Source organism: Vespula vulgaris, chromosome 10 (genome assembly GCF_905475345.1).
Source record: "Vespula vulgaris chromosome 10, iyVesVulg1.1, whole genome shotgun sequence".
Classification (NCBI taxonomy): domain Eukaryota; kingdom Metazoa; phylum Arthropoda; class Insecta; order Hymenoptera; family Vespidae; genus Vespula; species Vespula vulgaris.
Window position 1 is genome coordinate 2,348,777 of NC_066595.1, and position 27,823 is coordinate 2,376,599.

Consider the following 27,823-nt stretch of genomic DNA (forward strand, 5'->3'; position numbering starts at 1 on the left):
ACTATCTTAGAAAGTATAAAAAAAAAAAAAAAAGAAGAGGAAGAAAAAAAGTTAATCAAATGCGATAAAAAAGAAGAAAAAAAAAAAAACGTTCGTACCATTCTATCAAAATTAAAAATGAAAATTATAATATATAAGTCGTATAATCGTTTAGAAAAATATGTTCTTTTTTCTTTGTTTCTTCTTCAAATTATTCATTTATTCCGTCGTCGATGTTGTCAGAATAGAAAAGAAAATTTTTAACGAGGTAAAATTCTTCAAGATTTCTCAAGAGAGAAAAAAGATGAAAGACATTCGCTACGTTAGATCGATGTTTGAAAATTATAATAAATAAATAAATATATACATATGTATATTTATATAGACTGTAAATATTAACAAAAATATATTTAAAAAAATGATTCGTACATTTTGCCATAGTAGTTGTTATTATCGTTGTCAGAAAATTTCTAATAAAATAAAATTGTATAAAATACGAAAGTAAAGAAAAAAAAAAGAGGAGACAAATTCGCAATGCACTCGGAGTTTTGTCTTTCTTTCTTCTCTCTCTCTCTCTCTCTCTCTCTCTCTCTCCTTCTCTTTTTCTCTGTGATTCGTGCACGTTCAGCCTCGAACTAAATCTCTTTCCGATATCTTTCGAGAAGGAAATTAAATTTGCTCGAATATCCAAGCGAGCGTCGGAGCATCGAGAGAAAGAAGTCGATCGCGCGAGCAAATTCACCCTCCATCTACTCTCCAAGCCATTGTAGTCAAGTTCACGTTCGTTATTTATGTCTCTATTTCCAAGAGAGCTTATATTCTATAATTCCTATCCGCGAGTCACCGGCAGGCCGGCGGCAAGCATGCGAATAAGTACTCGATAAGTATGAGAGGACAAAAAATATAAAATAAAGAATAAAATAAAAATCCCCTGACGATTTACAGAGAGATTTTTTCTTTTTTAAGTATTCTTCTTTTTCTACTTCTTCTTTTTATTATTCTTCTTTTTCTTTTTCTTCTTCTTCTTCTTATTATTATTATCATCATCATCGTCTATCTCTATTATCTTTTTTTAATCTCGAGTATGCATGCACAACGAATATCTCTCATAATCTGACGATTAAAAAAGTTAAACTGAAACTACTTTTTATATTCGTAATAATTTAATGCGATTAAACGAAACGAAAAAAAAAGAAAGAAAGAAAGAAAAAAGAAGAAAAAAAGAAGAAGAAAAAAGTCAATCGTACTTTTTTGATATTACACTAAAAAAAGAAAAGAAAAGGAAAAAAAAATAAAAAAAAAATTGGAAGAAAGAAAAAATAGAGAGAGAGAGAGAGAGAGAGAGAGAGAGAGAGAGAGAGAGAGAGAGAGAGAGAGAAAAGAATCAAGAATAAACGAAGGAAATATAAATATATATTCGAATACTTAGAATCACTAGCTTCAATCTTACGATTTAAATAATTCAATTATACTTTCTCAGCACGGCCGACTTGACTTATATCGATCGATCGAATGCTACGAAATGTTTTAAGAAGAAGTTTCTCAATGACTGACTGTGTGATATGAATAATAGTTGTGGAAAATGAATTGTATAGATACACAGATACACATATATACATATATACATACACATACATAGAGGTATATAATTTAATGAGTACTTTCAATTACATCGCAGATAGGTACCGAAGGGGGATACTGGTGACAGGTAATTAAAACGGTTAAGCCTCATTCGCCAACAATATATTGGATGGGTCGTGGATCATCAAGCGATAAAGTGCTTGACATTGATTGATCGACTACTACACAATCCTCTCTAAGATATTTTATTCAGCCGCGAAATTTGAAAATTCATTCTCTGACAATGTTGCAAACAAATAATAAAACGAGGATTCATTTAACAACGACGTTTTAAAGTACGAACAAACGTACATCTTTCTCCACTTATCTCTCGCAATATTCTTTTTTCTTTCTATCTTTTTTTTTCATTTTTCTTTTTCTATTTTCTTTTTCATATATTTCCAAAAATATCGTCCACCCTTATGCCTTATTCTTTGATCGTACTTCATTGTTCATTACATTTCATTATATTCGAAAATATAATGAATGGCTTTGATTGAATTTTAAAAGCTACAGAAAAGAACTTTTTAAACGATTTGCAAAGAAGAAAGTAGTATGCACGCAGGTAAAAGTAATTTCATTAATTGGCATTATTTTCTCTGACAACTTTTTTATTTTTTTTTTATTTTGTATATATATTTATATTTATATAAAACTATGCATACACTCCCAGACATACTTTTTGAGAACCCTCGGCATTGCAGGGAGTCCTGTAACGAGCTTACAAACTCGCGAAGCCCTTTCGATGTACCTTAACGCTCGTGAAACGGCAAGCCAAGAGTATCAACGAAAGAAACTTCGTAGTTTCGTTCGACATTTCGCGAGACTTCGAACACAACGGTAGAACACCTGCCAGCTTGAAAAAGTCTACTTTTTCCAAACAGACAGAAAAAGAGAGAGAGAGAGAGAGAGAGAGAAACAACATTAGAAATACTGTGATAGAAGAGGAAAGAAAAACTCTCAGGAGTGAAAAGTTAGTCTAATTTTTTTCCTCCAACTTTTTTTTCCGTTCGTTGTAACAGTGTTGAAGAAAGTTATCTGAGTGACCAACATACAAACACATATACACACACACGTTCAGAAAGAGAGAGAGAGAGAGAGAGAGAGAGACAGACAGAACTATATATATATATATATAGACGTATATAAATAATTAATTGGGATACGAGAAAAAAGAAACACAAAAGGTAAGAAAATATTAAGAAATAAATAAATAAATAAATAAATAAATAAGGAAATTAAAAAAGAACAGGGAAGACAATTTTCGATCTGATCGGTGTATCTTCGATTTGACCTTCGAACGAACTATTCGACAGTGAATTTAAAATCGCGGTCAGGAGAAAATTTCCGATTCGATGCCGATCGATCGAACAAGAATCAGAGATAGAGAGAAGGATACTAAACGAGAAACATATATATATATATATATATATATATATATATATATATATTATGTACAAAGAGAAAGAGAGAGATGAAGAAATAGAGAGATAGAGAGTTCAAAACCATTGGTCAACTATTTTTTGTCAGGGTACAAGTTTCGACAGTGCATTATGCAACGTTCAAATGGGAATAACGATGATAGCAAAAGTTCGCTAACTAGACAACCCTTCGAGCTAGTTTCCTGCTCTCTCTCTCTCTCTTTCTCTCTCTCTCTCTCTCTCTCTCTCTCTCTTTCTCCTTTTTCTCTTCCCCTGTTTTTCGTTAATGGAAAATAGATTCTATTTGTGACGCGATGTACAGAAGTTTTTAATAATATTTTATTAAATTAATCCGATTAACTTTTACTATATAAGCAACGATATTATTAATTATTGCATAACTAAATATAAATTTATTTAATTAATAATCCATTCGGTATTGTAAAATGTAAAAAAGAAAAAAAAAAATCGGAAAAGAGAAGAGAGATGAGAATGATTCGTCGAATCATTGAATCATCGAATCGATAACTACTTCGTAGATACGTCATATAACAAATAAATAAATAAATAAACGTAAAAGTAAAAAAAGAGATTAAAAAATTAATCCTTTGTGTTCGAACTACCAGCATTCAAGCTTATATGTGGAACAAATAGAGAACACGTGTAAATATGAAACTTATCAAGGTAACAGTGCTGTGTATCGTACAGGTTTAGCTATTATTTGTTTAATTTAAAAAAAAAAAAAAAAAAAGAATTGATATATTCATCTTTTTTAAATTTAAATGCATTAATTAATCTTAATTAACGATAATGTCAGTAACTGCAGTAACTTTTTTACTTATTATGCAAGAACAATACTCATAGTTTCAGTGCAAAGGATTCAAGAGGAATATTGAATCCCGTTTCCTTTGATAATAACATTTCGAATTCTCTCTCTCTCTCTTTCTCTTTCTATCTCTCTCTCTAAAAGATAAATATAGAAATAGGTACATATCTATACATAAATATATATATATATATATATATATATATATATATATATATATTTCGATCGTCAGCCGGTTAACCTTCTCTCTCTCCCACGATCTAACTAAGACGTTTGTACATTTGTTCGCGATTCGACAAATGTCGGGAGTTCGACGAGAGAGAGAGAGAGAGAAAGAGAGAGAGATAGAGAGAGAGAAAAAGAGAGAGAGAAAGAGATACATTGAGAAATGCCAAAGTAACATAGTTTACGGTGGGTAAATTAATAGCGAACGAGTAAATTTCTTCTAAGATAGTATAGTTCATGTCAGCCAGTAAAGTAAATGTCACTGACCGTTCTCATGAAAAGGATCCTTATCTCGAGTGATAATGTGAATATTGATTTTCTATTTATATACATATATATATATATATATATCTTTATATAAAAATTAGTACGTATAAATTATCAATAAATCCTACTTTCTTTCTTACGAATTTATTTCTCATCGCGAATATTTTTTCAAAGCATCGTAAAAAGCAAGCAGTGCCCACATTAAATATTAAATAATTGATCTTATCGACAAATGTAACGGATGAAAACAATCGACGAGTTTCAAAATTGTGACGAGGGTACGACGATAATTTTGCTTTTTTATTTCTCTCTCTCTCTTTTTTTTTTAAATCCAGACGTTTAAAAAATATCCTTATCCGTATAAATTGATCAAAAACTTTGAATTCGATCGACGTGAAGTGGAACGGATGCGTGGATTCGTATAAAAAAAAAAAAAAAAATAAATAAATAAAAAACAAATAAAAAATAAATAAATAAAATATATAACAAAAAAAAAGATAGAAGGATAGGAAATTCTATTAATTAAACTTGCCAGTTTGTCGACCCGACTCGAGGCATTAATTGAGATGGGAGTTTCGCGTAACAGAACATCTGGAATACGAATACGTCGACTACTTCCTCCCCCTCACCCCCTCACCCTCTCTTTCCCTCTTATTTTTTTTTTTTACATATAAACGTACGAGAGAGTACGAGAGAATATTCGAACACACGAAGAAACTTCTTCGTCTGATCGATCAATGAAAGAATTCTCTAATTGGCACGACGATCACATTTGTACCTACTATATACCCTCTACATATACACGAATCTAAATGCAATACCTTCTAATACGATTCTCTAACGTGATGCTTCTAACGCGGTCGTCGCACTAACTCCTTCAGGGATCGCAAGCGAATGCATGCATACGTTTAGCGAGTAAACTCCAAATGAACACTTCATCAAGGATCAGCGATCCCATTTGCTCTTGGAATTTCCCATTGAAACTCGCAAATATTCTATCGATGGCGGAGATACTCCCATCGATATTTCTTTGTTGTTCGAACACCGATTGAATACACTTTTTTTTCTAATCACGCTTTACAGATGTTATTTCGATGGAAAAAATGAAGAAACGAGGTAACAACAACAACAACAACGACAGCAAGAGTACGAAAAATCGTCAAAACGAGGATAAAAGTAAGAACGATGATATGGACAAAGATAAAAAAAATGTCGTCGGACGACTGATAGAAGACGAAGAATCCACTAATCAGGGCTTCGGAGAATGGCTTAGATCTAACGACGGTGTAGAAATGATGAGACTCTTCGTCATCGCCAATTCACTTTTACTCTTTGTCACGATGGCCTGGCCTAACATGAAGGAAAGCTTTTACATTATTCGCGACTATTTTATGGGAGAAGAAGAAGATTATTGAGAAATAAAGAGAGAGAGAGAGAGTTATATTCAATATTTCTAAAGACTCTTTTGAGACAGCGCATTTTTTTCAAAGGAGGAAGTACGTGGAGAAGAAAAAAAGAATATATATATATATATATATACTCTCGAGGTATCGAAACGAAAAAAGATTCTTCGTTTTTTTTTCTTGTTCTTTTTGGTTGATTAAGATAAGCAAAAAAAAAAAAAATACAGCGATCACCATGTTGGCTGCTTTCTTTCGCGGTGCATTTCTCATCGGCATTCTCGCTTGGTACAGCATCAGCGTTTGGAATATGATCGACGGTTATTTTAGAGATCAATTTACTAGTTACCTGCACGAGGAATATCGAAAAAATCCACATATGAAGACTTATATGAAGGATGTCAATGAGGTTGGTAAGAACGAGGCCGTACATACCGACAGGAAAGTTCCATTAAAGAAAATCGACGAACTCGAGAAAGCCGAGAGCTGTCCGGTCGATAAAGTAGATACCGATAAGTTATTGAAACCTTGCGATATCTCGGAGAAAATTTCGGAAGTTGATCGACCGAACGAATCCGTTGAAAAAGAAATGTTAGAGAAAATTTCAACGGAAAAGGATTTGTATAACGTCGACGATGACGATCATCATCAAACGATAAAAAGTGTTGAGAAAATGGCGGATGAAGAGAAGGGGCCGAAGAAAAAAGAATTTTCTTCGAGTAAGGAATTTGAAGAAGATATAGAGAAGAAAAAGAAGCAAAGAGAGAAAGAAAAAGAGAAGGAGAGGGAGAGAGAGAGAGAAAAAAGGAAGAGGGAAGAAGAAAAAACGAAAAAGGAAAAGAAGAAACGAGTGAAAACGATCACCCTTAACGAAGAAGATTTTCTAAGCGTCAAAAATAGACGAGGTACGATCGGACGCGACGAAGATTTTTGGGAATTCGAGGACGATGAGGAGAAGCAGAAAATGGAGGATGAAGAAAAGGGTATACTGATCTCAGATCTCCCATTCAAACCGAAACTCGACATCGGTCGTTTGGAGAGAATTACGCCTGACGAATACTGCCCTTTGACCTTGGAAGACGAACTTTCTTGTGGGGAGACCACCAAGTGGCCCTAAACATATAATCCCGATGGAATTTTAATCGGATGTTTATGTGTTATGAAATTAAAAAAAAAATGTATTTATTTATTATATCCACTTTATAATAATATTTATTATATATCGAATATTATCAATAATAAAAACAATATATATATACATATATATATATACGTACATAATAATGAAAAGAAAAAAAGTTCATATTATAATAATTTTCTTTAAGTTTTGAACCTATCGAACGCGTCGTTTTTAAAATATGAGAAAAAGATTATGCTACATCGAATTCGTACAATTGTCAAGCCTATATTACACAAAAAGATCGCTTTAATTTATTCCGTTCAGTATAATAACGAATTGTAAATTTAAGTGTTATTACGTAAACTTCTTTACGATATTTATAACTTTTTAAATGTGTTACAAATTATTCATTATATCGCAAATCTACGTATTTACGACGATTAATTCGTCTATTTATATTTTTATCTCCTATTTTACTAGGCTAAGTGGATTAGTTACGTTATTCGATTGGAAAAAAATAAATATAGGCAAGAGAAAAGAAAAAGAAAAATTGTAATATGTTTGTCACGTAATTATGTAAATTATAATAATAAAAATAAAAAGACCTGTAAGTGCATGTATAGAAAGAGTGAGAGAGATAAAGATAGTGATAGAAGCAGTCAAAAGGATAAAATAAAGAAAAGAAAAAAAAATAGAAAAAAAAAAAAAAGAAAAATAAGATGATATAGGAACAATTTTTGTTCCACTAATAGTAAGACGTTTCCTCGCGTCTAAAATATGGTTACTTCGATGACTATACTGAAATAACTGATTTACAAAGCGGATACGCGAAACGTACGTTTAAATGCAAATGAAATGCAATAAGGTGTAAACAGATGGGTCTGCCTAAGAAGACTAATCCTACGTCCTTGAAGCTCGTTTGCCGTCCTCCATGATCGTTGCAGTTTTATTTTTTCATTTTCTCTCTCTCTCTCTCTCTCTCTCTTTGTATCTCCTTCTGTTGGTAACCTCATCCGTCGGCCATTAAACAAATCGTTTCTCTTCTCCTTTTTTTTTTTAATACGAAATTTCCTTGACCACCTTAACCGAGTGACACGGTTCTCCCCATAACATCGTTGCGATAAAATTTTTATTCTTTATCTTCAATAAAAAAAAAAAAAAAAAAGAAAAGAAAAAAAAATAAAACACTAAATTGGTTTTTCTTCTAATATACGATTTAATTTACATACATATATTTAATATTAAAAATATTTTCTACGAGAGTATGTTTTTATCAGATAGAATATTCTTGCAAGGGAAATATTTGTATATTAATATTTAATTATATTAAATATATATATATTTTTTTTTACATAATATTATAACTGTACGAAATATATATTTCTCTATGTATATATGAATATTTTCATATTAAAAACATAAATATAATTCTACTGAGCCTACAACTCTAATCTAAAAATTATAACAGAAATATATCACATTAATTATACTTCATATCTTTAAAAAACAATTCTTACTTAAATTCTTTAAAGAACAAATCCTGAAATTTGTATAATACCAATAAACGGTATACTTATTATTAGAATGTAAAAAGGTTCGAATTTGTAACCGTAAACGTTACGACGAACCCGTTTGATTTTTTTACATACATATGGATGTACATACTTATTGTACGTATATACATACATACGTATGTATGTATATATCTATCTATCTATCTGTCTATATAAAATATATGTATGTGTATATACGAGATATATATGTATTTATGTATGTATGTGTGTAAGTAAATAAGTACGTATGACCAAAAGAAGATATCGGTTGCATTCAGAAACGATGACGCTCGTAATCGTACGAGGAATACTAAGAACGATATAGTTCGAACGGGAAATTGTTATTTCTGTCTATACGAAGGAGAGACAGAGAAGACACGTCTCTATGGCAAAAGGAATATAAGTATATACATATATATTACATATATGTTGAATACAATTTGTACAAACGCTAACCTTCGATTATAAAAACAAAGAAAAAAAAATAAAACAGACAAAAAAAAAGAAATAAAAAGAGAGACAGAGAGAGAGACACTCGTTATCGCATTACCATTACCGACGACAATATTATGCAAGAGTATAGAGGTGGAATGGGTGATTATGCGTGTGTGTGTGTATATATATACATATATATATATACACGTGTATCGTTTTACAAGTACTCACGGTCAATGAAGATATGCGACAGGTACGCAGGAAATGCAGGAGAGACCTTCCGTCTTCTCACACAGATTCAAGTATTAGAAGTATGTACTTACGTAAGTACATATTATTATGTATTTATATATAATACGTATTTTTGAAATAGATAATTTTACGATTATCCTTTTTTCTGTATCTTTTATTTATTCATTTATTCATTTATTTATTTATTTATTGATCGATCGAATGATTTTTATTTATTTATTTTGTATAATTGTTTATAACCCTTCATCCATTTATCGTTTTCTCTTTCTTTTTATGTCATTTTGTCTTACTTTTTGGTTTTTTAATAACTTCTACATGAATCGTTTATTATCACGATAAACGGATATATTTTTCTCTTTCTTTTTCTATTCTGACGTTATCTAATTATAAAAAAAAAATAATAAAAAAAAAAAAAAAGAAATTCTTTGGCGATCGTCTACCAGATCCGGCAAATAAATAATAAATTACACAAAAGAAAAAGAGAGAGAGAGAGAGAGGGAGAGAGAGAGAAGATAAAAAAGAAAAGAAAAAATAAATAACAGCGACGCAGAAGAGAAACACTAATTATTTTCTTTTCGTTTCTTTGCAGAAGATTAAAGATTCTTTGAAACACACTAACTTACGTATATTACGTTCGTTAAGAGGAAGAGGAAATGGAAAAAAGAAATGCGAGATGGAAAGAACGCGGTAGGACGCAAGAAACGATTTTCTAACTAACATAAACGATCGAGAAAAGTGCGTACCGGCAATGGCCTCGTTCAGTTCAAGATGACCGTCAATTTTCCCAGCAAACGACGACTTCCCGCTGTCGTTCCGATTTCGAACGACTTCTCTTTTATTTATTTCTTCAATCTTCCTCCTTTCTTTTTTTCTTTTCTACGTTGCACGGTATACGTATAGATACATTATAATACTGTGCACAGATACATACATACATATGTATTGTATTTATTTGCGTCCTATTTCCCAAGTTTCGCTAATTCGATCGAAGAATAGTAAAAGTGAATTTTCACGATTCGCATTTCGATTCATTTCTTTTTTTATAAGAAAAAAAATATATATATATAATAATAAAAAATTAAAGAAATAAAATAAATTCATATTCTCGAATTGATATACAATGTTTTCTGTAAAATCCTACTGTAATCTCAGTTCATTAATTAGTGCGTGTGTGTTTATGTGTATAAAAAAAAAACAAACAAAAAAATAAAAATGATAAAACGATATAATACTTCGCAATAATGGCGGGGGAAATTTATGTTGAAAAAGTTTACAAATTATTTATACTCTTAGTTAGTCGGTCGGTATCTTTGATGCTCTTTCGAAATTCATTTTTTCTTTTCTTTTTTATTTCTCTTACGAGAGCTCAAATTTTATTTCACTTTTTCATCGTCGTAAAATTTACTTCGTCGAGAAATGCGCAGAGTGAAGAACGTTGCAACCAAAAAAAAAAAAAAGAAAACAGCCACATGATTAAAATTATATATGCATATATGTATATATATATATTTTCTTTTACATATAAAACGTAAGAAAAAATTAAAAGAGTACAAACGAATTATTCATCAGCCAAACGAATTCGTCGCTCGATCGGTAATACAGATTACCAATGTTCCATCTTATCAAATTCTTTCGTTTCTCGAGATCCTTCATTTTTACTCTTAAAAAAAAAAAAGAAAATAAATAAAAATAAAGATAAAAAAAGAAATAAATAAAACGAACAAAGAAGAACATAAAGTAATAAAAAGAAAGAAAGAAAGAAAGGAAAAAAAAAAGAAACGATCGTTCCGTTCTTATCAAATCATATGATTTCGTTAAAAGAATAGATATCGCCGATAACACACACACACACACGAACACACAGATCTCTTTAATCGAGAGGAAAAAATAAAAAAAGAAAAAAAATAAAAAAAAAAAGAGAGAAAAAAAAGAGAGTAGAAGAGAAAAAAAAATAATTAAAATAAATAAATAAATTCAGACGAATACGCCCGTTCTAACCGCCTACGTTTCCGGAGGAAACGAGGAAAAGGAAGATACTACGTACGGAGGAAGAAAGAGAAACAGAGATAGAGATAAATAGAGAGAAAAAAAGAAAAAGAGGAAGATAGAGAGAGAGAGAGAGAGAGAAAGAGAGAGAGAGAGAGAAATACAATGGTCCGACGACGAGGCGTGCGCGCCAAACAGTTTCCAGATTCCAACTATAGGAGAGCCGTGCTCGAAAACTCGTCTCTCGAATACCTGTTGCTCCTTCGTCTTCGTCGTCCTTAGTCGTCTTAGTCGTTTTAGTCGTCTTAGTCGTCTTGCCGGAAGAACGAAAGGCTCGACGATTTAGATGTTACAGAAATTATAGAGTCTATCTCGATGGAATGAATAACTCTCGTCTAACTCAATGGAATGAAAGGAAAGGAAAGGAAAGGAAAGGAAAATCAAAAGAAAAGAGAAGAAATAAATAAATAAATTAATTAATTAAAAAAAGAAGGAAAAAGAAAGAATTTGTAACCCCAAGGTTTATGTTAAATTTCTTTCTTTGTAATCCATTCGAAGATGGTATTAAAGATGCAAATGAGAATGATGATTTACGACGTCGATACATCTTATTTTATTTTATTATAGTATAGTGTATTGTGAGTATTTAATAATTCATTTTTTATATGTTTCTATATAACACACACATACGCACGCGCACACACACGTGTGTATGTAGTACACTCGTAAATGAAAGTCCAAGTGAGAGTTCGTCCTTGACTAAAATAATTAAAATAAATAAAAAATATACATATATGTGTGTACATATATACATTTGTTATGTACAAGAATTTTCATATAAGAATATATACGAAGAAGATTCGAATGGTCCAAAGAATCGTAGCAGAGGGCCGTTAGAACCATAGGCAGATATATATGTACGTAAGTACGTCTCTCTCCATCTCTCTCTCTTGAAACTTTCGCTAGGGAGAGAGACCTGTTGCACGTGAACCTCCGGACCCCCCGTGTGCGCATTCCAAAAAGGTAGGAGGAAGAAGAAGCGAGAAAGAGAAGGAAGGAACTAAGGAAAGAGAACACGAGAAAAAGAGAGAAAGAGAGAGAGAGAGAGAGAGAGAGAGAGAGAGAGAGAGAGACGCCGGTATACAGGAAAAGAGTTCCTAGAAAGAAAAGGACACTATGCTTGTTACAGGGAGAGAAAGAGAAAGAAAGAGGAAGACACACACACACACACATATATATGTATATATATAACAAAGATGGCCCTTGCACGAGTAGATAAAAAAAGATGAACGATTCATACATATATGTATCAAAAAGAAACGTTTCAACCTTAACCTCAAAGGTAAAGAAACACATGCGTCGATGAGAGATAACATTAATGCCTTACCTCGATATTATTTCGTTCTCTCGTAGAAATTCCCAACTGTCTGTCCTCTTTCCCTTCTACCACCAATCGCGTTGTCTTCCACTCGTCAAAACCGATCGTCACATAATCCTGCACTTCGTAAACTTTATAAACTCGCTCCTGAGAGAACACATACACATACTTAATATACACAGGTAAACTCACGCGTATACACGCACACGTACACGCACATAAGCACGCCGCAATGCCGAAGAGACACGGGACGTAGTAATCCGAATGATGAAACGTACTTCTCGGTTCACCGTAAATTCTTTCGATAATCGTCGAATCTATTTAATATATTACACCAACTACAGATAAAATGTGACACTGTCGCTTATTATTCGAGTCAGAGAGAAATAGAGATAGGATTCTCTGTATTCGCGAGACGCGGGATATCGTTCTTGCGCTTTCGACCGTATGACAAACGACGAACCGATGTGTATCCTGCCGCTTGACCTGCACCAGCCGAGCCGACCAATCACAACGCACTCTCGAGAAGCCTACGAACTTTGTGGTTCATCCCCACTCCTTGAAGAATTCAAGTACTCGCGGTATCTATTGGATCACGTAAAAAGCTTTCCAAACTATAATCCTTACTTGTTACCACTTCATTATCCTTTCTTTTTCTAACGTGATTTATGAGAAGTGTTGTAAAATAAAATAGATAATTAAATAAATGGATAGTGACGAGAGATTTAGTGCTGCCATCTCGCGTGTTCGGTAACACGACGTTCTGTTGTTATACGTATGATTGTCGTAGAATAAATATATCGAATAATATGTAGGATATATCGTTATCGGTAATAATTGATCAGAAAATTGTCGGTAAGTACCGTCGGTAATTACTTCAAGTATTGAAGATGATACTTATCGACAGTGTATAACCGACTGCGTTTATCGATAGTGCGTTATCGACTGGGATTATCGACATCGTTAGGTAATGATAATTTTACCGACTTTACTTCTGTAGATAATTATCGATCTTTATCGATCAAAGATATATATATCTCACGCGTCTTCGATATGTTTACTCATTGACGATTATAGTTTCGACGATGTTTTGATACATGAAATGACAACAATAAACACTTTACCGGCTTCATTCTTGATACTTTTTATTTATTTAATCATTTGCTTTTTTATTACAAACACGCGCCCATCAAACGAATGTATATGCAATAAAAAAGACTTCTATGTTTTTATATTTTTACGAGTGTATACATACATGTATATGTATATATATATACACATATATTATACATTATATAATAAATATATCATTCTCTAAAGATAGAATTAAAGTAACATGTCCCAAGTACCATCTAATACAACGTTTAGAAATATACGAGTGTATAATGCACGTACGTGAACATTACGATGCCTGTCCTGTGAAACGGTGCTTCAAGGCTGACCCAGCATGGGTACTTATTGTATCAAGTCTCGTTAACAGAAACGTTCATTCACTCTGGTACTGGCAATAAAAAGCTCAGTATACTTTGGATAACTCGGACCGATCGGATTGTTTTCTTGTAATATTCTAAAAAGAAGGAAGAAGTATCAAGGAAGAAGAAACAGTAAATGAAATAAAAATGTGCTTCGAGATAATTAATTATAAGATGGGAAAAAATCTATCGACGAGTTTGTTAATTCGATGATCATCATGGCAGCTCTCGTACGTCTTAAAAGAGGTAGCGTTCAACTGAGACACGCGGCTCTCGAAATGAAAGGTAGGTAAATTATTAGCTCGACAATAAGCCAAATAAACAAACAAACCAATAAACAAACAAAGCTAATAACACTCAAGTTAAATCGAAATGAAATATATATGATTTTTGTACGAACAATTTATATCTTTTTATTCTGCGTTTACGGAGAAAAGGAAAGAAAGTAAAAAAAAAGAATAGAGAAGTAATGTAAAAATAGAGAGATGTAATGTAAATAAAGAAGTAATGTAAAAATAGATTAGAAAAAAATAGAACGATTGATGTGTACGAACGTTATCTCTTTGAAAAGGTTCCTCTATTTGTAGTTACATCACAGTTACCGAATCAAAGTCGAGGTCGCTCATATCTATGTATATATTAATATGTTCTCAAATGATCTCTCATTTGTATCGTGTCAGACTTTCGGATAAAAAAAAAAAGCGGAACGTAGAGCGATAAGAAAGAGGGAGATCGATGCAATACTCTCTGTTACTTAGAGTTTTGTGAGATGGCAGACATCGTAAAGAGAGGTAGCGTTCAGCTCGTTAAACGCGGAAGTATCCAAATAAAACATGCTGCTAAGGAGGTTCGAGGTTCGTTCTTTTTCTTTCTTTCTTTCTTTCTTTCTTTCTTTCTTTCTTTCTTTCTCTCTCTCTCTCTTTTTCTCAATATTTATTTATCTATTTATCTTTCTTTCCCTCTCTCTCTCTCTCTCTCTTCCTCTTTTTCTTTATCTTTCAATGTTTCCTCACATTTATTTTTCACATTTGAAATTTTTCTCTGTACGCTTGTATACATATATGTATTTATATACATATATATATATTATATAAAATAGTGTAAAATATATAAAATATATAATGTATATAATATATATATTTATATATATATAATATAAAATATATATAATATATAATATAATCTATATAATAATATATATATATATATATATATATATATATATATATATATATATATATAAGAAACATTAACAATTTTCTTCCACGTTCTTCTTTTTCTTCTTCTTCTTCTCACTCATATACATGATTTGTTTTCTTAAGATAAAGAAAAGAGAGATTCTTAAAAAACATACTTTGGTATCATCGAGACAGTCGTACTCCGAATCGCAAAATTAACGTGATTCGTAGTATATCACTTTATGTAACAGTTATTGTAACAGTTGGTGTCATTATTAAACGTTCTTTCTGATTATATCTGATTATATGAAATTATTTATAGAACGAAGTGCGATCGTACAGTGAGAAGGAAAAAAATATTTTTTTGTTCTTCTTCCTTTTCTTTTTACTACGTATCAATCGCTTACTAGAGTCATAGTCGCGACTGAAAGACGCGCGACGCATGTTTTATCAAAGTCAAACAAGTCCCTACAGATTTTGTTTGGAAATCGCGATAACGTGGGAACTTAGTTACCTACTTGCGTACGTAACGAGCTACGTGAGAATAATAATAACGTTTCTTGTGCGCGTCAAACTCGTGCGACAGGTATCACGCGAAATTCGTTGTCTTCGATGAATATGCCTGTGTTGGTGTGTATAATTTAAATAAAAAACAAAAAGAAAATAAAATCAGAGAAGAAAGAGGATAGAAAGTAAAAAGAATCGATTGATAACAAGACGGCAGAATAGATAAAAATCAATAAAAAAAGAACGAACAAACAATAGAAACAACACAAATAAACGAGACATCAAAAAAAAAAAAAAAAAGGATGGGGGAATAGGACGTACAAATAAAACATAAAAACGTAAAAAAGAAGATCAAAAGTACGGGAAAATATCTTGTTTTTCAATCGTCAAAATATGTTGAAGAAAAGAAAAAATGAAATAAAAATTAAGATATAAATAAAACACGAGAGAAAGAAAAGAGTGAGTAGGGTACACATAAATAAAGAACAATACCATAAAAAAAAAACAAAGAAACAGAATAAAAAATATGAAGAAATACTAAAAAAAAAAAAAGGGAAATAAATTTAAAAAAAAGAAAAAAAAAGGAAGTCAAAACAAGATCCCGAAAGAAAGTCAAGATAGAATTAACAAAAAAAAAAAAGAAAATAAATAAAAAATAAAATTAAAAATAAATATAAAAGAAATGGAAGGGACGATGAAATGTTCGGAAATGAAGGAAGTCCTATATCTCGTTTTAGCTGCTGTCAGAGCACGACATATCGTAGCTGCGCTGGTAGCAATGGGATTTGCATTGTGCGGTGCAGTCGAAGTGAGCTCATCCGTTGCATTATTGGCCAAACAGGAGGACAACCATGCTATCATCGACACGTCCTGGCATTGTGACATGCTGGTCAATATCAGTAGTCGAAATCGTACGGAGGATTTTGAAGTTATTCTATTAGAGGTAAACCAATTCATTCGTGTCAATTAATGAAAAATTATTTTATTGAAAGGTATACTCTTGAAATCATTTCAAGCAATTCTTTATCAGTCAAATGTCATCGATCGTTATCGTATCAACATTCATAATTTGTTTTCTCGATCATCCAATATCTTGATTGTTAATTATTTTCTTTTTTTTTCAAATTATATATATATATTTTTTTTTTACTGATAGAACAACGACTTTCGTCGTATTTTCGTTCTCATAATACGTCTTTACTTTTATTTCTTACGTTCGATTTATTTTTCGTCACGCTATATTATTAGAACATGAAAAAATGAATGATAATGTCGAACTTTCCAAGGAGAAAAAAATTCCCATAGGAAATAGAAAATAATTGTATACTCGATTTATAGTTACCACCGGAAGAAAGAACGGAGTCGATAATGCGCGAAGCTTTTTTATGGGGTCAAGTAGCTGGACCGATATTAGGAGGTTGTTTGGTTTGGGGTAGATCAGGTCCATCGATGGTATTTTCTCGAGCGGTATTAAGTGCCTGTTTGGCGTCTTTGTTGGTACCAGCAGCTTGGAGAGGACCGTCGCACGTAGCACTTCGTCTTTTTCAAGGACTTTGTACGGTGAGTTGTTACACGTGTGAATCTTTCTTTTCTCTCTCTCTCTCTCTCTCTTTTTTTTCTAATCAATCAATTGCGTTACTTACTTCCTATTCAGGGTGCAACTATGCCAGCTGCTCATATGCTAGCTATGACCTGGTTTAAGAGCAACCATAGGAGTTCGTATTTTAGCTGTTACGCGGGTAATTAATTGGATAACAACCGATCGTAATCATTTGATCAAGTTACGATATAACGTATCAATAATATCTCCTTTCAAAGCTGTCAGCGTTGGATACTGTTTAACCGGTTGGATAGGTACAGCAGTGGTTAGAACATTTGGACGTGATTCCCTTTGCTACGGTTTGGTATTCCTAGCCCTTTGTTGGTACTTCGCTTTTGGTCGATTCGTCAAGGATACTCCGAAATCTTATCAGCACGATACTAACGTAAGAATATAAATCGTAACAATTCGATGTTTAACCTGACAAACTGTTAAAAATATTTTTAGGCTGCTGTCATCCCTTGGGGAAAATTATTAAGATCTGTACCAGTTTGGGCATCAGCAGTAGCGACTATGGGCAATCAATGGGGCGATGCTACACTCGCCCTTGGAATGACAAAATATTTGAAACTCATATATGGATTCTCCACGGCTAACGTGAGTCTTCTTTATGGATTTTTATATTTTTTCTTTTCTTTTCTTTTTTTTGTTTTTTTTTTTCTTACACACATTCGAACATTTTTTCTTTTTTCTTTTTTTCTAGGATTCCGTATTGACTACTTTACCTCACATAGGACACTTCATGGCTGCGTTAACTTGTGGTCTATTGGTAGATCACGTTCGCGAGTCTAGAATCGTATCAACCACTACAGCCAGAAAATTGGTCGTCTACACAGGTACCTTAATATTCATCCGCTTAACAATATATCTTTTTGATCGTATTAAAAGACGAATAAAAACAAAGTGTACTTACGTGGCGTACTTTTCGTTATTTTTTTTTCTTATTTTTTCTTTTCTTGCTCGTCTCGACTTTTTCAGGGACTCGTTAAAACGCCACCGCTCAGAACGTTCGTAGAATTTCTTTATCTTTCGTTACCTCGCTGAGTTCTTCTTCATCGTTATCTTCGATCAATCTCTAAGTCTAGGTATATTGCAACAATGATTTTATGGGATTCATACAGACATATTTAACTTTCTTTCGTAGCTCACTTCATACCAGCAGCGTTACTCTTCGTAGCAGGATACGCGGGTTGTCAGGCATTAGGGGCAGCCTGGTTAGGTATTGCGGCACTTTTGGTGTCCGGTACAGCACCAGCCGGTGCTCTTGCTGCCATAGCTGATCTTGCACCAGCCGAATCGCCGGCTTGTGCTGCAGCAGCTTGTGCTCTTTGTTCCACTTTAGGTGCAGCAGGTTTACTGGCTGCTAATTATTTCGTCACGCAAGCTCTTCATGGTTCGGTAAGTAATATCGATATTCATGATACTTGATAATATTTTTCATAGATAGAAAAATATTAATTATAAGTATTTTTTCTATTACTTAATTAACGCATCTTTTCATTCTTATTACCAAATGCAAAACACGCGAAATATGCATATATTTGTAGATATATATATATATATAATTATGCACAAATACGTATTGCTACGTGCTAACTGCGGAAAAAGAAGAAAAAAAATTTTTTAAATTTTAGATCGCTGGATCTTGGCGACTGGTCTTTGGCGTAGCATCGGTCGTTCTATTGTCAACTGCAGCTGTATTTTTAGCGTTAGGTAAAGGTGTACCACAACCATGGATACCATCGGTAGCACGTCCACGTAGTCACGACGTTATTTATGAACAGGATCCTCTCGAACTCGATTACGAGGATGTCGCCGTACAAACCGAACCCTTCAGTCATTATTCTTATGACGATGACGTCGAAAGTCTTAAAAATTTACCACGCAGTTCCTCGATTCATTCGAAAATCTCAGCGATTTCTATTAATCAACTATCATGAAGATTCTCACGAGATCGTATCTCCTGATTTTTCACATAACTCTCATACATATAGGTACCACGTATCAATAACTGTACATACATACGTAGAAATATACATACATACATACATACATACATACATACATACATACATACATACATACACACATGCATACGTACATGCAATTAACCAACTATCACCTAATGAAATCTTATTAGCAGACTCACAAATGTTAATTATTCCTATTTCGTATATTTCTGTATATATCTAATTGTTTATTAAAATGGACGAAAATTTTTTCTTTCTTTCTTTCTTTCTTTCCTTTTTTTTTTCTATCACTTAATTAATGCATCCTTTCGTTTTTATCGTCAAATGCACACGCTATCTTTAGGTATACATAACGATGAATAGATACGTATTTAGACGTAATATACCGTGAGACAACAAATCCTTTTCTACGTGTTCTTTTCAACTTTCCACAAGAAAGAAAAATGTTGAGTGCAATGGTTTGCCCTAATTAGGTAATTCGCCGTCGACCCGCCTTCGCCCCACTGCATCTAGTAGATTCACCTCGTTATCGTGCCCAGATACTGTGTGAACATTTTTTCGAACGTTCTACGTCAATGGACCGGAATTATACGGAATGCCGGAAGTCTTAGTATCCTGTCGAATGTCTACTTCGACAGGATATAATAAGAACCTTTCACGAGTCTACATATCCGGGCGAAATGTTTCTCGAAGAAAAAGAAAAAGAACATTTCATACCATTTCAGATCTCTTTCTCATTCGATCGAATTCTTTCGAAGCTTAAATCGCGATTAAGTAAATCCCATCGTGTATAGATTATTTATATATGAAAAAAAAAAGAAATTAAAATAATTAGTTTTTATAAAACATACACGCATTCACACGCGCAGCAATTTTATTAACATATTCCTCGACTGCAATTACAAAAAAGATCCGAAAAAAATAAAAAAAAAAAAAAAAAGAAAAGAAAGAAAAGAAAAAAAGAGCCAAAAAAATAATTCAATTTGATCAGTGCAAATATTGCGATAAAAAGTTGGTACGAAGGATTTAGAAAGATCTAACAAAGATCCAAGAAAGATCTCGTGATTTCCGTCTTCACTCGTTTTCAACAAACATACAAGTACGCATACTCACCTACACAGACAGACAGACAGACAGACAGACAGATAGATAGACAGACAGACAGACAGACAGACAGACAGACAGACAGACAGACACACGGAGATATATATATACACACGTAGATACGCAACGTTTCGTTGGCACGTCAGACGTGGTTGATGTTGCAACACTCGAGACGATGCTAATTACCCAGAAAGAGACTTAGACACGTTATTATTCCCTCTTGGTGTATTGCACTCTCTCGGAGGCAGAGAGGCACATGACGAAACGAATTCTCACGGCCGATTATCCATTATCCTTCATTCCTTTATTTTCATTACAAATTTCTCTTCTTTTTCTCCTCTCTTCTATTTTTTTTTGTTCCTTTTTGTCTCTTTTTTTTTGTTTTTTTTTCTTCTTTTCTTTTAACTTTTTTTTCTTTTTTTTTTTTACACTAGCTTAGCTAACGTATTTACAATATAGGTAGGAGGACAACGAACTTGAGATATCTTATAAAGCTAAAAAGAAAGAGAAAGAGAGAGAGAGAGAGAGAGAGAGAGAGAGAGAGAGAGAGAGAGACAGACAGACAATCTTTGGATGAAAATAACATAATCGTACTCGACACGATTGCACGTCTAATCGTTATAAATAATCTTTCTAACATTAAAAAGATAGAATTAAATTCTAAATGTTATCTACTGATACTATAATATAATACTTATTCGTTCGATAAACGAACGTTTGATTTATTGAATATTAATTCGATCGAAATCTTATCGTTCTATTATTATTCTCACTTCTCTAATCAATCGAGGATGTGAGGAGGGTGGGTGGGAGGGCGAGGAGGAGGTGCTGCGTAGATCGTTAGAAAAGAAGAAAAAAAAAAAAAAGAAAGAAAAAGAAATGGAGTATCCACTTAAAAACGACACATTGGAAGGAAAAAAAGGAAAAAGAAAAAAAAAGGAGGAAAAAAAAAATAAAAACGAGAGTTACATCTTCTTGTTCATGACGTCCTTGTCTTCGTCAGATTCGTCGGTAATAATTTGAACGCTTCTGACAGGACCTGTCTTCCTGTATCTCGAAGTTGGAGTTGTCGTACTACTAATCATCGTATTTTGTACAACGCCTGGCCGTTCAGCGTTAATAGCTAATTGAAGCATTCTCAATAGTAATGCCTCTCTGATAGGTGCTGGTAGAATCTCGTCCCCGTCGTCTGTAATCTCTTGCGTATAAAACTTTTGTCTGTAAACACGTTTAGCGGTAAATCTGCTATCCTGATAGTCGTCGTATTGATGCGGTGATTGATAAAGCGGATTCAATCCTCTCGTGTAAGCTGGACGTCTCAATGGAACACGATCGCCATATTGCATGGTTACTTGTTGATCGTAAGAAAGGTCAGGCCTTGGAACAGGAGTTTGGTATCCCGATTGATAAGAAGGATAAGGTTGTTGATCGTAAAGTGCATCCTCCAGATAAGTTTTTGGATATGTTAGAGCTTGTACACCGTATTGACTGACCAATAGACGTCTAAGTAACATTTGGAAATCTCGTCGACTTAAAGGAGGTGCTATCGGATTTGGTGGTTCCGGTGGTAAAGCTATTGGGGTTGTACGATAGACGTAATCGGGTGTGGTCTGTTGATATTCCCGATCATCGATATGATGAGTCGGGGTTGGTGATTGAGGAATAGGTCTGACGATCGGTCTAGTCCTTGCTTCCAATTCTTGATAGATCAATGGTCTTGGATAAGGTCTTGGTCTAACGTAATTCTGATTGATCGGTAATCTCGACTCGTCGTCTGTTTCGACCGTAGGATTGTCGGCTAAGTAATGAACGTTTGGATCGGTAGTGGTACTGTACAGTTGTTGCTGAGTCGTAACAGGTCTATACAAAATTCTACCGATCGGAATCTGTCGATACGCTGGCTCTTCTTCGATATTATTTTGTTGGCCAGTTACCAAAACTCTTGGTTGTAACTCTCGAACGTATGATTCACCCTGTCCACGTACGAAAATCGGCTCTGTCGTCTGTCTAAGATAATCTCTATTTTCAACGGGTATTCTTGCTGGTCCACGAATCAGAATCGGTTGAGCAGACGTTTGTTCCTCGAGAGTAGACTTAGCTTCAGGCTCGTAGACTCTAGGACCTTCGTATTTGGGTTCGTCGAATCTAGCAGGTCCTAGATTTTCTCGATTGACGTATATCTTAGGTCTATCGAGACGCGTCCCTGGAATACGCTGAATAACTCTAGGTGGAGTAGTAGTTGTAAATAAAGGTCGTGTCGTCGACAAAGCACCACCGTAAACATCGGAATGTTCATCGTTGTTGTTGCCGTTGTTGTTATCCCCCGAAGAGATACCACTCGTTTTCGTGGTATCGTCGTGAAGTTGACGTCTTAAATTATTACCAGTCGATATTTTAGGATCGTCATCCTTCTCAACGAAATCCTCGGTTATAGGTCTTAAATTTTGTTCGACAGGACGTTTCGCGAATAAGATTCTACGATAGCCACTGTTTCTCTCTTCAATACTCGGACGATTTATTTGCGAATCCTCGCTATCCTCGGGATCTTCCTCGACTCCGATCGGTCTCTGTTGACCGTTTATCACGAAACGAGGTCTACTTTTGTTATTACCTTTTAAATAATGACTGAATATATTTTTTGCCGATTCGGTACTCGTACTTTGGGTCGTTGTGCTCGTCGTAGACGTCGTCGCTGTCTTCCTCGTTCTTGGAATCGATTGGACGACCGACGACTTGGTCGAAGCTTCCGTTGAAACGTACATTATGTTAGGCCTCTTTGTCGTCGTCGTACTACCGCTATTACTGTTGGTACTACTGCTACTGCTGCTGCTGCTGCTGCTGCTGCTGCTGCTGCTGCTACTGCTACTGCTACTACTGGTACGATTGACACGTGGTATACTCTGGACCACCGATATGTGTTCCTGTAATGGCGATACGGTCGTCGCTTTAAAGCCCGTTCCGTTAGAGGACGAATACGAGACCCTCTTTATTTCACCCTCGGCGTCGACGAAACCGAACGTACCCTTGATGTTGCCTAGAACGTCGCGGGTCTCGACCTAACAATACAACTTTCAGATATCACGAATTTTCTCTCTTTCTCTCTCTTTAAATCTTATTTAAAAAAAGGAAAAAAGGAAACTTTTGTAACTCCGTTTTTATGAACGATCACCGATCACCCGGAAAGTCTTTTTCTTACTCCTTGATAAAATACCGATCGTAAAGATCTAACGCTGCGAATCGTGAGAAATATTCTATTTTACCTTGAATGATCCATCGCCAGCCTCGTATCCATAAGTATACGAGCCGTCTTCGTTGACCTTCCTGATCTGTTTCAAGATAGCCACTTGATGATTGTGAGTAGTTTCCGATGTTTGCTGATCCGTAACGTTCGTACAGCCTGCTGTCGCCAGACAAAAGATTGCCATCAGCCATGGCGTCATCTTGAAAAATAAAGAAAGAAAATAACGAAAAATAAAATTATTCATAACGTTTGATACGATTCGACGTTTTCTCCCTCTTTTTTTCCTAATTTATCGTCACGAGATTAATCATCAATTTTGATAGCATCGATCTGCTGGAGACACAATTTTTTTTTTTTCTATTCAAACACGATTTCATTTGATTTGGATTTTTTTCTTTTCGAATTTATCCTCACCATGATCAATAATCGATTTAGCACTCTAATATTAATCTCTTCACTATTCACTGAAAACAAACGTTTCTGTTATGGGACACTATATTTTTTGCACTGAAAAAAGAAAAAAAAAAAAGAAAGAAAGAAAGAAACGAGAGGAAAAAAAGAAAAGAAAAAAATGAAAGGAAACAAAAACTCGTTGGTATTGTTAGAACGATTATAACCGAATTTCGCGAAGGGAAAGAAAGAAGATAAAAAATAACTAAAGAAGAAAAAACTCAACGAAAAGGAGAAGTACTCGAGTAAAATCTAAAGTACCTTGCAACTGGAAACCATGTTACCGCAGATGCGGTGAATGTTCTCAATACCGCGTGGGGTGTTGACTGCCGCGTTTATATATAGAGTGACACAACGAGCAGCCACCACCTACTAGACTCCCTCTCATCGTTCTCCGTAACCTTGATGATCTCCAAACGAGTATACGACGTTTAATGAATCCTCCTACTAAACGAAGAATGCTCATATTCGTTTTATTCCACCTGTTCTCCTTTGCATTAATTTTTTTCCACGAAAAGAGAATTAAAAAAATAATAAAATAAAAAAAAAAGAAAGAAAACCGAATAGATGATTCAAATTTTTGCTCCCTTCTTTCTGAATCGTATATATTATTATTATTTTTCTTTCGAATTATAAGACATTACTTTCACTATATCATTTAAGAAGACGCCACAAATTTTTTTTCCTTTCTTTGCTGATATCGAACAAAGGATACCAGAGGAAAAAGAAAACGAAAGGAAAAAAATTTTTCGAAGAAAGTACGCGAAGAATGAAAATTAGAACGAACGGAAATACGATGAGAAGAAGGGACGGGAGGAGGGGTTGGTGGGGGTAAAAGGAAGAGGACAAAAGTTCGGATTCGCGGGGACAAGTGAAAGCCACGTGGGAGTTTAGCGGGCGAGTAAGAACAGTAGTAGACTGTAAAATCTGTAACAATAGTTCCCATAGCGTGCAATAGTCTCACATTGTGGTATTCTAGGCTTGATTCTAGGCACTCCCACAGGACAATTATTACATCATGCAATTTCCTTTGCATTTCGTCGACGATTTTTTGATGCTGTCTCGATAATGCTATAGAACGTAAGTACTTACATACGTATGTATTGTACGTAGATCGTTAACATATCGGCTATCTTTTAAATAAGAATCCTAAGTACACACTAATATATACATACGTATATATATATATATATATATATATATATATATATAAACGTGTGTGTATGTATATATGTATGTATGTATGCATGCATTAGTGTACATGCATATGTACATATATATATAACGTTTTCTAAATTAATTTCTAATTAAATGATATCTAGTAAAATTTACATACATCGCGAGAAATCGTTTAAAAAGCATTAAAAAAATCTGACAATTGAATAACATTAACAAGAAAGTCCAAACAAATAAAAGAAAGTATGGGAATGAAACGAGCGTCCATTTTCGGTGATTCCGCAATACCGATTGTTTCACAAAATTTCTTATTGTTTCACGTTTTTTTAGTACCGAAATAAAAACAAGATGGAAATTGCGCGAGACCACGCGTAATCAATTGTTTCCGCAAAAATCGAAAGTACGATATGTGAACATCCTCAGGATATTTATACTGACTGAGTATAGATACTGATGGCGATGGTTACATATGTTTATTTATATGTACGTATGTACTTATGTACTTAGAACTAGGTGTAATAAGCGATTATCCCACGTACCTATATATTCGTCCTTGATACTTCGAGTAGCGCGTCCATACTCGATAGAAATGCACCGATTCTCATCCTGAATACATTATTCATCATATCACGCGTAACGAACTGGTTTATCTCGAAGATGACTCACTCACCAGCAAAGATTTTTCTTCACTGGACCTTCCCTCTCTTCGTTCCTCTTATCCCGTCCAACTCATTTCTCTCTTCTTCAAGACCACTTGTCTGCTCCTGACAATAGGCGACCCGTCGTACACGGCCGTGAAACGGTACATCTAAACCACAGGCTGAAAAACCTGCTGCATTTTTCTTCTTCTTTTTCTTCTTTTTTTTTTTTGTAATATTATTATAGTTACTTTTCTCGTTCGGATAAATAACGAAACGTTGGTTTTCCTCCTCGTACTTTCTAATGCAGTTAGATTTATTAACGAAACACTTGTCCAACGACCGGCACGATTCGATATACCACATCCCTTTGACATTTGAGTAGGACGAAGGATATTGCGTAGATAAAATATTCGATTTAGTAACAGGTAGCAAAAGATATTCTTCATATTGCATGATCAAGCAATTATGATCGGTCTCGTTAACGTCGATCGCCATTGAAATTGGTCCGAACCCGGATTTCATTCTTTTTTTTTCGTTATTTCTTCGTCAAAAATTCACTTTCTTTTCGATAGCGGCGTGACTTCGTTTTTGATTGTTTTCTTCTTTTTGCAACAACATTCCTTAACTTCGTATAATTGTTTGTAACGATATTTAATGGTCTTTCTCGAGAAGTAACTTTTTACTATCGTCTAACGATAATGTGTTTAACGATGGAGAAAGGTTGATCACGTTCGTCGGTCGTTCGATCGAACATATTGTAATAATTGTTTCCTACGTCTATCGGTAATATAGAAAATACGTACATAGAGAAAGTGTCCAATCATCGCCACTTTCCCCAGTTAATCCAATTGTGAGTTTTAGCTGGACCATGACGCCATTTAATGAACCGTGACCTCGGTCTCCTTTACTTCTGCCATATTTTTCAAGTTCAAGGTTGCATGTTCGTTACGTATCATCGAAATTAATGCATACACACACACACACACACACACACACACACAAACGTCTACACGTATCGATTTGACGAAAACTAGATTATAAAAATTGAATCGAATGATCGTAGAAATCGTTTTTTTTCTCTCTCTTTACAATCTATGATAACTTTCACCGTCTAAGTTAACGATCGTTAGATAGATCGACTTATTCTTTTGTCCGATCACTTTTTAGATATCTTGAGATAATCGTTCACGGAGAGTACAGGAAAAGAGTGTTAGCGTATTAACAAAGCGTATCCTTGAGTGACGTAAAACTACTACTATGACGCTTCCTCACAATTCTTTTTTTTTCTTTTTTATAGTGTCCTCTACTAATTACTTTCTATTTCTTTTTTTTTCTTTTCTTTTCTTTTCTCTTTCTTTCTTTCTTTTTTTCTTCACGTAAATATCTTCCGGTTTAATTGGAGAGATGGATTATGTGTCGTCGACATGAGTGTTAAAATTACGTGTCCCTCCTCATATAAAATATATTATTTCTTCTAGTGGAATTATCTACCTCTTGTAATGAAGTCGTTAGCATGAAATTAGAGGATGCGTTTTAGTTAACTAGCTGGCTGGTTGGCTAGCTGGTTGGTTGGTTGGTTGGTTGGTTGGGTGGTTGACTGGTTGGCTGGTTGTTGACTGAAGATTACGTATATATAAGTACCAACTCGTTTGTAGATTCTTGTAGATAACTTTCGTAATTGAAGAAAGTTTGTCGAGAAGAAATTCATCAACGTTATTTGTAACGTCCTGATTAGAGACCCTACTTACTTAGCTCCGTTATTTTTCCGGCATAAGAAACGCGGAAATTGAATTAAATTCTTTTCTTAACACGAGCTAAATTTTGTTATAGGACAGTGGAAACAATCGGGTTTAAAGACATGCACGCGTACACACATTGTTTCTCAAACCTATTTTCTGTCTTCTTTTCATTTCGTCTTCCTTTTTTTTCTTTTTTACAAATGGTAATGTGTATATATATATATATATATATATATATATATATATATATATACGTATATATATAAAAAAGCGCGACTATTAA

General features: G+C 34.0%; 4 protein-coding genes across 8 annotated transcripts in view; 2 read left to right on the forward strand and 2 right to left on the reverse strand.

Annotated features, from left to right (window-relative positions):
• LOC127066822 (uncharacterized) overlaps positions 1-12,981 on the reverse strand; it is a 71,554-nt gene extending 58,573 nt beyond the window's left edge. For both annotated transcript variants that reach the window (XM_051001014.1, XM_051001015.1), the window contains exon 1: positions 12,472-12,981. The gene's annotated coding sequence lies outside the window, so the exon portion shown is untranslated. The remainder of the gene's footprint in view (positions 1-12,471) is intronic.
• LOC127066855 (myb-like protein X) lies at positions 5,754-7,474 on the forward strand. The gene has a single exon (XM_051001081.1). The coding sequence runs from the start codon at positions 5,977-5,979 to the stop codon at positions 6,853-6,855; it is 879 nt and encodes a 292-aa protein (XP_050857038.1). The 5' UTR covers positions 5,754-5,976; the 3' UTR covers positions 6,856-7,474.
• A 972-nt stretch (positions 12,982-13,953) lies between the features above and the next one.
• LOC127067362 (sialin-like) lies at positions 13,954-19,438 on the forward strand. 2 transcript variants are annotated; one of them, XM_051002195.1, is made up of 9 exons: positions 13,954-14,219; positions 16,357-16,562; positions 16,958-17,179; positions 17,274-17,358; positions 17,438-17,604; positions 17,667-17,816; positions 17,923-18,055; positions 18,364-18,617; positions 18,854-19,438. In XM_051002195.1, the coding sequence occupies exons 1-9, from the start codon at positions 14,144-14,146 to the stop codon at positions 19,157-19,159; spliced, it is 1,599 nt and encodes a 532-aa protein (XP_050858152.1). In that variant the 5' UTR covers positions 13,954-14,143; the 3' UTR covers positions 19,160-19,438. The 2 variants fall into 2 exon arrangements, with proteins under 2 accessions (XP_050858152.1, XP_050858151.1); XM_051002194.1 differs by lacking the exon at positions 13,954-14,219 and adding an exon at positions 14,628-14,788.
• Positions 19,439-20,817: 1,379 nt separating this feature from the next.
• Positions 20,818-27,804, reverse strand: LOC127067361 (putative uncharacterized protein DDB_G0291608). 3 transcript variants are annotated; one of them, XM_051002192.1, is made up of 3 exons: positions 25,700-27,804; positions 23,554-23,733; positions 20,818-23,349 (listed from the first exon to the last, which is right to left on the reverse strand). In XM_051002192.1, exons 2-3 carry the CDS (start codon positions 23,731-23,733, stop codon positions 21,259-21,261), a joined length of 2,271 nt encoding a protein of 756 aa, XP_050858149.1. In that variant the 5' UTR covers positions 25,700-27,804; the 3' UTR covers positions 20,818-21,258. The 3 variants fall into 3 exon arrangements, with proteins under 3 accessions (XP_050858149.1, XP_050858150.1, XP_050858148.1); XM_051002193.1 differs by lacking the exon at positions 25,700-27,804 and adding an exon at positions 24,246-24,360 and having other exon boundaries at positions 20,818-23,214; XM_051002191.1 differs by lacking the exon at positions 25,700-27,804 and adding an exon at positions 24,246-24,360.
• Between the last annotated feature and the right edge of the window lie 19 nt (positions 27,805-27,823).

What these genes read in the sequence shown, in the direction of transcription:
- LOC127067361 (XM_051002191.1), bottom strand. An exon ending in CTGGCGATGGATCATTCAAG is followed by an intron (nt 23,350 to 23,553) that starts GTAAAATAGAAT and finishes TTGTATTGTTAG; the next exon opens with GTCGAGACCCGCGACGTTCT.
- LOC127066855 (XM_051001081.1), top strand. Translation starts at nt 5,977, where the DNA reads ATGTTGGCTGCTTTCTTTCGCGGTGCATTTCTCATCGGCATTCTCGCT.
- LOC127067362 (XM_051002194.1), top strand. Translation starts at nt 14,704, where the DNA reads ATGGCAGACATCGTAAAGAGAGGTAGCGTTCAGCTCGTTAAACGCGGA. An exon ending in TTGAAGTTATTCTATTAGAG is followed by an intron (nt 16,563 to 16,957) that starts GTAAACCAATTC and finishes CTCGATTTATAG; the next exon opens with TTACCACCGGAAGAAAGAAC. An exon ending in GTATTTTAGCTGTTACGCGG is followed by an intron (nt 17,359 to 17,437) that starts GTAATTAATTGG and finishes CTCCTTTCAAAG; the next exon opens with CTGTCAGCGTTGGATACTGT.